The sequence below is a fragment of the Pseudorasbora parva genome, chromosome 1 (genome assembly GCF_024679245.1).
Source record: "Pseudorasbora parva isolate DD20220531a chromosome 1, ASM2467924v1, whole genome shotgun sequence".
In the NCBI taxonomy this organism is placed as follows: domain Eukaryota; kingdom Metazoa; phylum Chordata; class Actinopteri; order Cypriniformes; family Gobionidae; genus Pseudorasbora; species Pseudorasbora parva.
The window spans coordinates 45,912,989-45,925,651 of record NC_090172.1 but is presented as its reverse complement, the minus strand read 5'-3'; the positions used below and the strand labels follow the sequence as shown (position 1 = coordinate 45,925,651).

Sequence of the window (12,663 nt, the reverse complement as noted above, 5' to 3'; positions counted from 1 at the left end):
GTCATTTAAATTATTATATTATATTAATTATATTAATTATTAAATATTGTATAATGGTTCAGTATGGCATGCCAGTTTCAAATGCTAATTGTTTTTTAATTTTCTACTGTTGTGATTTTTGCCATGTGATGATGAAAACTGTTTACACTTAACACGTTCACTGAATCTTTGTGAAGATTTATGAGCACTACCGCTCTTCCTTTTTATCTATTTAAGACGATCTGCGTAATCTTGTCAGTGGATCTATGCTGTAGGTGTCTTAATTGAGCTGCTTTGTGAAGAAGAGCAAAATTTCTCTGGCAGTAAACCGAGCTATCAAGATGGGATCGTAGATGAGTGGTTAGATACGCGGGGGCAAGGTGTAGTTTGTCCGTTATGTCAAGGAATCACTGGAAGGTGGTTACATCTCTTCATATGCTCATTCCTGCACTGAGATCAGTAAGTCTCTTTGGCTTTACAACTATAATGGCAGTTTCATAGACTCAGGGCTTTGGCTTTATCGGGCCAGAAAAAGGATTGTAACATGCTATTTATTCTGCCCGAGTGCGCTGCCGTCTAATCCTGGTGTTTTGACAGGGACGGTCTCCCGAGTGTCAACACCCGCACTGAGACACAAGTCTCTCTGTTTCTCTGTCTTCATTGTCTCTTCTTCTCGTCTCTTAGAATTAGTTCCCAGGAGGTTCTAGATCAGTGAGTCGTCCTCCAAGCCCTCTCCCCAGTGCCTGTGACATGTCATATCAGTGGGACGGGTAAGGGCAGAGAAAGCTGCTCCAGGCCCAATGTGGCAGGGGCTAAGCTGTCTGTTGAGATGGGGGAACCTTGGGAAAATGCAAAAAGGAGACAGATAAGGGCTATTGTTTTCATTCCAATCTCATCTGGGCTGAATTGGTTTCCCTTGAGCCACACCACGCTTTATCCGAGAGGAGGAGAGAGGGCATGAGGAGAATTTTGGGGGGGCCTCATGGGATAACGACAATAAAGTCAGTGCTTGCTTTATTTATCTGCTCCTTCTAGGCTCTGACAGGCCTTTCCAGACAAGTACAAGTCTTTTCCACACTTCCTGCTCAGTTTTCAGAGTCTATAAATGTCAGAATGTCTCTGAACTCTTTGTATCTTGAAATCCAAATGCAAATGTGGGAAGGAAATGTACCTTGTTCAATGGGCTGTGCTGCATTTCTCATTTGAAGTAGCAGCAGCGATGAGAGATGAATGGATGTGGCTGAAGCTTTGTTTGATTTTTCAAAATGAATAGTCCACTTTTGTTTCTTTACATCGGTAATATGTTAGTATGACATTTAAGTATTATCCAGATGTTAAGCAGTGTTTCCATTGGCATTAGTGCTCTCTCCGGAGAAGATGGAATGCAACTTGGGAAATTGTGCAAAAAATATCCCCTTATTATTAATCTAAATTCCTTTCAAATGTTCTAACTTTATAAGGGTACTTTGAAAAAACCCAGACGTCTGTTTCATTAACTGCTTGTTTTCCTAAAGTATCCTCACATGAAAAAGCAGAAAGAGCCATATAGTTTTAGACCGTTGTGGACAGTTGATTTTTGCAAGTGTCTCCGGTCCATCATCCTCAAATGCTGGACATTCCTCACCTCTCTCAGGTAAAAATTTGTGGAGGACAGCTTTGGCACATTCCAGCTGTAGTGTGTGTGTGTGTGGGAGTGAGGGAGCGGCCACTCTCAGGGGAGGCAGAGTGGAGCAGAATGGGAGCTGGCACTGCATTATCTCCAACAGTTGGTGCATTCCTTAATGATCAAGTGCTGGAGAAGCATCTGTGCACTGCTCCGTGTTGGTGTGTGTGTATGTGTGTGTAAGCTGTAGAGGAGGAATATGGGAAAAGTCTTCCCTAAAACCTTTTAACCCCCAGGACAGATCCATCCCGGCCCTGTGCCATAAAAGGAAGTTTCTCTGTTTCCAGTTTTTTTTCCAGCCTAGAGGAAAGAATGTATTGCTATTTGTTATACATATGTAATGTTGGTATGCGTGTCGTATGTATATGGTTATTTTCTGAGGGGAGGAGTGTTGTCACAGGAAGTGCTTTTATTCAAAAGACCTCAATCACACACACATAAAACACAGGGTCGGAGCATCTCATAAGGTCAAGGAAACAAACTGTGAGTCCTAGATTGGGAAAGTCAGTAAAGTAGAAATAATGTTAGAATGCCCCAAATATAGGTGTCCTGTTGTTCCCTCTGAAATAGAGGAAATGGAGAAGAAAATGTGACCTCCTCTTGATCTGACCTTGCCCTGTGTTATAGCAATGACCATCACCATAGACCCTCTCTGCAAGCAGTCAAACATTTTTATGCCCACAGTAATGTCCCTATTTTTTATTTACTTTTCTTACATTTGTTTACTCTTTGCCAATATACCCGTATTTATGGAAGCTGGTAAAAAAAAAAAAGTAGGCTAATTAAATTTTCTCACAATTTCAACAATTCAAAAAGTTTGATGGGTCAGTAAACTTAAAAAAAAAAAAAAAAATTATAATACTTATTTATAACTTTATTCAGAAAGTAAAAGTAAAATTTCAAAAAAAATTCAAATAAATGCTTTTTTGAAACTTTTTGTTAATCAAAGAATCCTGAAAAAAACTTTTTTCAACATTGATAATACAAGCACAAAATTAGTAGCCTGACAAGCCAGACCCACATCAAGATGTTTGGTCTGGAAACTCACCATTGACAGGGCTCAATCTGAGGGGTGGGATAAACGGTTGTCTTTTAAACTCCCTCTGCACGCGATAGGATAGCGCTACAACCAACTACAGCAATGAAGGTGAAGCAGAGCTTGTTGATAGATTAAACTTTCGCCGTATCCGGTCGGCAAAACTCTGAACACATCTTCCCTTCTTAAGAATGACTTCAGTGCCGTTCTTTGTTCTTTTCTCAGAGAAAAGCTTAACTCCAAGTCTTCCAGAGTCGCGGTCAAAGCTGATTCGAAAGACCGCCGTTTGCCAGTTTCTGTGTTTACTAGAAGCACACAACTCGGCCGTCGTCATTATGGCCCCGCCCACTGACTCTATACACGATGTGATTGGCCCGGCAAGAGTTAGGTGAATACAGCTCAGAAGGGTATTGAGAGTTGCTAGACGACACTCGCGGGCAGATTTGCTGCCGCTAGGGTGCGTCTAGATTTCTAGGCTACAAAATTAGCTCAATAGAATAATTTCTAAAGAGTAATGATGATGAAAAATTCAACTTTGAAATCACAGGAAGAATTTACAATTTAAATATTACAATAGAAAAGTTATTTAAATTGTAAAAATATTGTTGTAATATTATTGTTTTACTGTATTTTCGATCAAATAAATGCAGCCTTGGTGAGCATAAGAAACACAAAAACAAAAACGTACTGACCCCAAAGTTTTAAAACATAATTGCATAATTGATGGCTCACAAAGATAAATGTTTCAGTTTGACTTTTCTGGTGCAACATGCCTGCATATTTGACTAATTTGTAGTAAATAATATAATAGAAGGCAGTGCTCATGATAATAGAGGCATAGCTGCAACATCAATTTTTATGGCATGAGATGAAGATCGCATCACACCACATTCATGAGAGTGATGTCACTCATTCGGAATGTTCTATGGCCTGGAGTACCTCAAGATACTGTATGACTACAATACACTCAGACACAAAGCACACACTACAGAATAGCCAAAGTCATTCCCATTCTCATGAATTGTGCCCTTTTGTTTGGCAAAGTGTGTTCACAAATGATCCATTGTGTGCACGAGTAGTTTAGCTTTGGCTTACGGTGCCGGAGGGCTGCCAGCAGCATGCAAGAATGTCTGCTTTAGCCCCGTGCCCTTTAGCCTTTCACACAGGGTACAAACTCTACTCTTCCTGTCCATGATGTCATTGAATGGCAACATGAGACCCGCAGCCCCTCTGCTCAGAGGTCATGGACTGCAAAGATCTCATCAGCTTGGATAAGGTAGAGATCCGATCTTGATGTATTAATTCTGTCTCTCGCTTTAAACTGTGCCTGATGTTTGACACCACCTGATTCCTCTTGTTTCTGTCCACGGCATTTGACGGGGTGTTTCTCTGTCCTGTTTGTGTGTGCTTGAGTGTGTTTGTGCGATGGGAACAGGCTGACCCAGGCTGCGAGCTTCAAGCTCTTGCTGGTGAGCAGTGTGTTCTTTATCAACGACCTCGGGGCCGCAGCTCTGCAGATTCCAGCCATTCCCCCTTCTGATTCATTGTCTGCCAGACAAATGTTAATTGTTTTCATCATTGCCGGCTGTGCGGGGCCAGTCAAGCGGGCCCATCTCACCCCGTCTACCTTCCCTTTTAATGTCTTTCTTTGTGTGGCGCCTTGTTCTTATCACTCTTTCAGCCTCTCCAGTTGACCTTCGGTGGACAAGGGGTCACATCTCACATTATCTGCATATTATATGTGTGTTCATCTTTGTGCTTTTCTCTGTATGTGCACAGTTGAGAATTTAAGAAACACCATACCTGGCCTTTGAATATGAAAAAAAAAAAATCTTTCATAAAGAAGATCTTTTCACACTCTGAGATAGATAAAAATTCACCTTGACACTTTTTACAGAAGTGTAGTTGACCTAACTTGAAACTATTGCATTAGAGCATTTCTTTCAGTTACCAATCTCACTGTTTATTCTTTAAAAAAAAAAACCTGACCTTTAGACATCACCCCTAATACTCTTTATGAACCGAGCTGACAAGCTTTTCTACAGTACAGCACTCAGCTACTGATCTCTATAGAATTTCACTTTATTACCATGGTCTAGCCATCAGAACAATTACCGTGTGCAATGGTTGTTGAAAGCCAGGTGTGTGTAATATTCGCTTTCCTGAGAAGTATAAGGAATTTGTTTCTTTCAATTTATTCAACATATCATTTGAATAGGAAAAGTCCATATAAAAGACCCATTCTTTCTTTCTTTCTTCCATTGTCTTTGTGGCCTCTTTTCTATTAGCACAAATAGTTTTGTTGCCCAAGGTTCGTGGGTCATACTTAAAGCTATGGATTTGACAGATTTTCAATACACACTGCAGTATTTCAATTTTCAGTGCAGTATTTCAATGCAATGCAGTATTTCAATACACACTGCCATATGATTGCCTCTTTACTACAGTCATTTTTTTGTTATTAGTGAGTTCACGCTATCTAATATGATATTTCTAACTAATATGAGCAGTTTAGATATCATTTTTTTAAATAGAGCAGTACTTTATAAATTGCAACTGTATTTGTACTGTAACTGTGTTCACAATTAGACTTTTTAACATTAAATCTACTGTGTGACAAGCATAGAATGCATTAAATGCTTTTACTTTCCTTTATTTGTATATGCATTCAGTTTAACTCTGAGATGTCGTCTGTGTTTCAGAATCCTCCTGCATGGAGAAACTCCTTTCTAAAGACTGGAAAGAAAAGATGGAACGACTCAACACAGGCGAGCTGTTAGGGGAAATTAAAGGTAAACAGTCTCACTTACGAATGTGTTTCTATAATATTATGAGATAATGGTGCGATACACAAGCCAGAATATGGCAGAAGAGTACCAGAAAGAAATATAGAATTCTGTATTTTCAGGTGAAATACATTTCTATAATGTTTGAACACACTCGCAAAGGGGATGCTTGATATAAACAGAGAAAAGGGGGAGATGATTGCATGTGTGTGTGTACGGCCCATACACTGATTATACCCACTGAAGGTGTTCATGGGATATTTTGTCTTATTTTTTTATTCCACGAGCAGGTCTTAGTACTGGCTGTTACAGAGACGTGTTTATGTAGCAGGAGACGGCACTGCACCGGTTCTCTGATAACGCACTAGTTCTGCCCGGCTCCAGCCACGCACCCCTCCCTCCCTCACTATCTCTAACTCTCTTTCTCTTCCCTTTCTCCGGCTAACTTGGTCTTGTCATTCATTCCTGCCGACTCCAATCTGCCCCGTATCCTCAGAGCTTTACATTGACTCTTGATTTACAACCACGCGTTTCAAGAACAGCCTTTTTTGTTGGGTGAGGTACAGGTGTCATGACGGTCAGAATATCCAGTGTTATAGCATCAGTATTTCAGGACGCTTTTAATGGAGAAGACGTTTAGGAGGCAGTTAATAGCTGGATTTAGATTGCAAGGGTAATAACATTGGAGAGAAGTGTTATTGTTTTTTTTGTTCTCTCGCTTAATGGCTCCCTTTTTCATCCCTGCACTATTTAGAATTATGAAAAACGTTTGTCCTTGGTTTTAATTATTGGATTAGACTTACTCTCTGTGGTGTGTGGGTGGAGGAGGGGTGGAAGTTGGGGGGTGGGGGGAAGAAACAGTCGTACATTCTAATAAGTGCATTCATCGGCAATAACCTTAATGAACCCCCCAAATGTAAATCACATCTCAGTAAACCAGATTCATTGTACCTGCCCCTGTTATGTGGCACCGTAGATCAAAGTGCAGCGAAGAAAATGGCGAGGAAAGATTTAGCCTTTTGAAAGGAGATCTTTTTAAATTACAGGGTATTTTTCTGTTGGATAAATGGCATTGGGTGAGGTCATGTTTAAAAGGTATAAACAGGTAGAAGGCGTTGATAATACCCCACCAGTGGCCTCCGTCGTGCTTTCCAGCGAGGCTGCGGGCGATTGTAGAGAAACAGACAGAATTACTTTTCATATCATACCGGCAGCCTAAGGTTTCTAATTAGCCTGCCATTTCATATGACTGTAGACATTTCAAAGGCCTCCTTTGTGCTCCCCCTTACAAAATGTCTCTCTCTGCGTTTGAAGTCAGCCTGATGTAAATACAGGCAATTAAAAAGGAAGCTCAGGGTTGGAGACACACAAGGTCTGCTTAATTAATACACAAACAAAGGCACGAAGCTGGAAAAGAGAAAACACACACAACTTATGATTAAGATCTAAAGTGTTATGATAAATCAGAGAGCGCATTAATAGTTGGGTTAAAAAATCAATACAAAGGCCACACGTTCCTCCAGCTCGAAATTAATGGAGGAGAGTGCTGGATAAAAGATGGCACGAGGATGAAAAGGAAGCTGTTGCCTGTTTGGCCTTGCTGTTTTTGCTCTCATATCTGAACCGATGGCATTGTGCATTCTACCCACAGTTCTTTGTGCCATTGTCATTGCAATACAAAAAAAAAAAAAAAACCATGAAGAAAGATACATTGACTTGAAATCACTGTCTCCGCCAAACTGTGTTGAAATAAACTAAAGTTTCTCACTGCAATCTCCGCCGCTGTTCTTTAAAGCCTTTACATATTTTCACCTTGTGAACCTGTCGAGACACTGCGCTGTGGTAAGAAAGAGTTTAAGGGGCTGAAAAAAGTAACCGATTGCCTTAGGGAATGAAGAAACAATGGCGGAGAGAGAGTGGAAAAAAGCTGAAGCTCTGAGAACACTTAGGCTGTTTTCTAAAACGCAGCAACACGTCCAGACCTGTCCAACTCGGTTGCACAAAACAAGTAAACAATGTCAAACACCAGTTCGGTTACTTGTCGGTTCTTATTTTTGAAGTGTTTTTAAGCTCTGTGTATCTAGTAAAACCAAATGATCTCAGGTTATTTGCTGCATGAGTTTGAGAGGCAGGCCACAATTGTCTTTAAGCGCTCTTAAATGGTGCCGAATCCTACGTTTTCTTTAAGCCCCGCGTTGAAATCGCCACAGGGTTGAGGAGTAGCGGTAGCGGGTGCAGGCCGTAAAAGGGAGTCAGCAACGGATCGCTTTTCACCCGCCGTGGCTGGAGCGCTGTGTTTGTTTTCATACCTGAGCTCAGCTGTCAATCAGGAGGAACGGTGAAGAGAGAGATGAGATCTGCAAAACAAAACCACAAAGCAGGAGAAGCAGGATGTCTGGAGGAAGTCCAAACCACAGCATTGCCTGCCTGATTGTCAGAGAGAGAGGGAGAGATATATGAACAAATACAGAGTAACACATCAGTTACATGCCAGAGAGTTTTAATGACCAAATTTAATGCAAGGATGTGCTGCTGGTGCAATTAAGACATCCATTTTTTATGCGTATTAGAAGCTTTGATTCACTTCAGCTACATTTAATTTTTCATACAATTAAAGACATTGGCACCCCGGTTTCATTATTTTCATTATTGAATGAATATTCTAGTGGAATTTTAATTTGGCTTTGTCATTTCAATGGATTTCATTAGTCAACCAGAGCTTTGCACTTCTGCCGCTGAGCCGTTTTGTTTCTATCGCCTTGAACGTTCAGATGTCCCTGACTGTTTAAAAACGGCAACGGAACGACTGTACTCGCAAGATCAGAGTATGCAAATGGAAACCAAAAAGAAAAAAAGGGACAGAAAATCAGAAGTCTCAGCATTGTGTGACCGTGTGAAAGTGGTGACTATAGCTTCTATGCGAAAAAAAGGGGTCCAACGCTCTTTCCTAATCAATTTCCGAGTGTCGTCTACATGGTTGTGCAAAGAAAGTCCTGCGGCTGATAGATAAGTAGAAGCTTTTTAAGAAAGCGGCAGGGCTGAGTATGATTTCGATGTGACTCTTACCTGGCTTAGGCGCTCTTGGACAGAGAGCGGACTGTGAGGGTACAGAGCGCCAATTGTTCCAGCAGCTGGATTTACTTTTAAAACATGATTATTCAATTTAACGTCAGCTTTATTCTTAATGGCTCCAATAAAGGCAGATAACCCATGCTATTGTAGATACAGTATGCGATGTGACTCTCGGATAAACATGAATATTTTTTACATAACACTATCATTGTTGTTTATCATTGTAAGGCACTTTTTAATGTATTGCTATTCTGTTTAAAAATAAGATATAAAACACTAAATAATTATAGATTATATAGTAAGGAAAAATAAATCATTATTTTATAAAACTAACAAAAAACAATACAACTTATTGTAAAAAGTATTATAATAATTATTATTCTAAATATTAAAATTCATTGTTATTTTATATTTAAGTTTTGTAGGTTTATGCTGAGTTCTGTATATTTTATTGCTCTTCGAGAAATTATTTTGAAAATAAAATTATGCCTCAAGTTTCTGCGATTTGAAACACACTGGGGGGAGAATAGGAGAGATAAATGTATTTAATATTGAGTCAACTTTACAAAGGAGAGTGGTTAAAAATACAAACAATGTGCAGTTTTAGTTAAAATCTATTATCAAAATAATTGAGCATCTTTTGAAGTGAGGCAAAAAATTTTTTTTTTTACTAATTTCTGGCTGCTTGCTGACATTTGATCTGTACCAGATTTGAAACCGTTTACTCCTTTTAGGCATTGTTCCTGACCGAGAGAGGAATCCTTCTCCACCCATCACAGCGTCTGAAATATTCCTCCATCTCCCCCATCCTCTAGAAGCACGCTCTGCATTTTTCTCTCCCTAACGCCTCAATAGTCAAACTGTTTGCCCTTATGTACCCAAGTGAAATATGAGCCACTGTAAATTATTATTCTTTGGGCCACATTTGCAAGATGAATGCGAGGAGAGCTGTGCTCCGTTTCTCTCCTAATGAATTGAGGAATTTAGCTTGTGGCGTTTGGCTGTAGAAAGGCACACCTTGTTTGCTACCTCTCCTCACATGGTGTTATTGAAAGCGCTTGTGAACAGGAGTGCGTTGAGGGGAAGACAGCCATCGAAGAAGTCCGGCACACACACGCGCACACGGTTCAGACCCGAGGAAAATCACTTCTCTGAACACTAAACCACAGGGCATGCATTTAAGCTTTCCTGCTAGGCAAATATTTTCATTTATTAAGAACATTCACAATGTCCTACACTGTTACAAGCTCTAGCTACAGTTGATCTCGGGTGGTGAAACCCAATAATGCAATTATTCACGAATTAGAAACATCTTTGCGTGATGTGTGCCACTAGCAAACACAGGTTTAATTCTGTATACTGCAGTGTTGGGAGAGCTAATGTTTATCAGAGGATGGGTCGCAGAGCTAATGTTCTGCTCACGCCCGTGTAATGCTGTTTAAGAGCTGGCAGGGCCATGCCCGGGCCGCTTTAGCGCATGTCACGCTGGATTTCCGACTACAGTAGAGTCTCCGGTCTCTGTCTCCACTCCTCCCCAAACCCCGGGGTCCTAAGGGGATCTACATCACTACTAATGAAATCTTTATGCACAGGCACACAAGCACAGAGAACAAGCTAGGCCTTGAATGGTTGTTGGGTCTAATCAAGGTTTTTTATTCTCTCTAATGATAATAATAATAAAACAGGAAGAGGTCAAGGCATTTAAGTGAGTGATGAATGGGCGATTTTAAACGTGTGTGTTCAAGGACAGCTTCATTCTCAGCGGTGACCTCGGCGTCGATAAACTCTGATAGGAGAAACATTAAAATGCACACCAGGAGCTCTCTGTCCCGCGTCTGGCTGCTTGTGTGTGTGTGTGTGTGTGTGTGTTATGTGGTCAGGTTGAGCTGTTATTTTGGTAGGACTCTTTAATGAAGAGGTTTGTGTGATGCTGAGGATGCTGGGAGAAGAGCAGGGCTCTTGCATTATCTTAATTACACTCGTGAGCATCGCTGCTGTCGTCATTAGATTATTAGTCGGTATTAAAGTGCCCCATGAACGTCAAGAACGTGAAGTGTGTCTCTGTTTAAGAGCCACTCTGTTGACTTTTGGTGTCAATCAAGTGTTTTCGAGATGGGATGGGAAAAAAAATTAAAATCCTTGTTGAGAGTGTGTAGTAAGGAGTGCATTTTAATTTGCATACTCGGAGTAGTATTAGTATTCTGCCATCACACACACACACACACACACACACACACACACACACACACACACACACACACACACACACACACACACACACACACACACACACGTCTGGTTCACTATCTTTGTGGAGACTCCCCACAATGTAATATAAACAAGGACACACACACACACACACACACACACACACACACACACACACACACACACACACACACACACACACACACACACGTCTGGTTCACTATCTTTGTGGTTCATCTCTCCATAGACTTAATGGTTTTTATACCGTACAGACTGTACATTCTATCCCCCTACACTGCCCCTGCCCCTAAACCTACCCATCACAGGAAACATTCTGCATTTTTACTTTCTCAAAAAAAAACTAATCTTGTATGATTTATAAGCCTTTTGAAAAGTGGGTAATCACAATGTAGGTAATCTCAGGTTTTACTATCCTTATGGGGACATTTGGTCCCCACAATGTAATATGAACAAGGGCACATATACACACACAAACACACACACACACACACACACACACACACACACACACACACACACACACACACCACACCACACCACACATTATATGTAAATAAAAATATGTGGTATTATCTAGAAAAAAATGTAATTTGACATTTTATTCAATCAATATATATTTAAATGAAGTTATCCTATTGGAAAATTATAGGGGTTTTAGTTTGAAGTCTGTGCAGACTTGGCCATACATGCTAAACTGCACAGCTAATTACATTTAAATGCTCACAGTACTGTATCCGGTTTGGCACTAGTATATATTGAGGACAAGACATTCGCCCTCTTTTTATAGCCCGGACAAGAGTTGTAAATATGCATTATGCAAAATTTGAATGCAGCATTGAAAGGTTTGTTGAGTTGATGATTTGGGCTGCCATATGCTTACATGTGCTAGCAGGTCCTGGTGCATGCTAGTTAATGAAGTTTTATTGGCAGGATCAGCAGGGTTTCGATCAGCGCATGGGGCAGAAGGCCAGGTGAAACAGCTGTTGGTCATACCGTCTCAATTCAGGAGAAAGTGAAAACTATATTAATGCCATATTAGTCATAATGCTGCTTGTCATTCAACAGCACAAATGTGAATAACATATCAATTGCAATGTTTATGTTTTAAATACTACTATTATATAAAATATTTAAATTTATGCTTTATATTTGTGTATGTTATATTTTAAATATTATTCTCTTAGTTTCGGTTTATGTTTTATGTATTAATTTTGTAATTATTAATAGTATTAAATATATTATTAGTTACTCTTAATAGTTACATAATTATTAAGTCAATCAATCAATTGTCGAATTATGATAATTTATCAATTAAACATTAAATTTAGGTATCAGTTACTTTAATTGTTTGTTTTTTATGTGTAGGTTCATATAAATGTCAGTTAAGCCGAGTTATAATGATTTTGTGTGCATGTGTTCTCTCAGTTTTTAATCTTTGATTTAGTTTGATCTTTACCTTTGGGTCTTGTTTTTAGATGCAACAAGGTTGCAGTGTCTTAATAGTGATTTAATTGTGCTCACTTTTGAGGTCACTGACAAAACACAATCAGATATAAGACGTACATTTAAAAAAAAAATTCCCTTTCAGTCATCTTGAAAAACTCTCTTATTTTGTATTGACATTGACAATAGAGACAGAGATTCTTCACATAAAAAAATCCTTCAGAGTCCATATGCGGATCATAAATCACAGTCCTTGTTTGCATTGTTGGGCTAAAAATAACTTTTTTGTTTTATTATTATTATTGGTTCCGATGAAGGAAAATACCTTTTCACAGCCCCTGAACAGTCAGCCATGTCAGGCACGCCAGCTATGCGCAGTCCGCGTCCAGGCCCGGCCCGGGCACAATCGCTGCTTTTAGAGCCCTCTTAATTTACTTAGGATGGGCTCACAGCAT

The 12,663-nt window shown here is 39.8% G+C and overlaps 1 protein-coding gene across 15 annotated transcripts in view; it reads left to right on the top strand.

Moving 5' to 3' along the window:
- The window catches only part of sox6 (SRY-box transcription factor 6), a 155,001-nt gene that overhangs the window by 70,316 nt on the left and 72,022 nt on the right, over positions 1-12,663 (top strand). For all 15 annotated transcript variants that reach the window (XM_067442909.1, XM_067442917.1, XM_067442916.1 and 12 more), the window contains one exon: positions 5,381-5,470. In XM_067442909.1, coding sequence (XP_067299010.1) covers positions 5,381-5,470 — 90 coding nt within the window. The remainder of the gene's footprint in view (positions 1-5,380; positions 5,471-12,663) is intronic.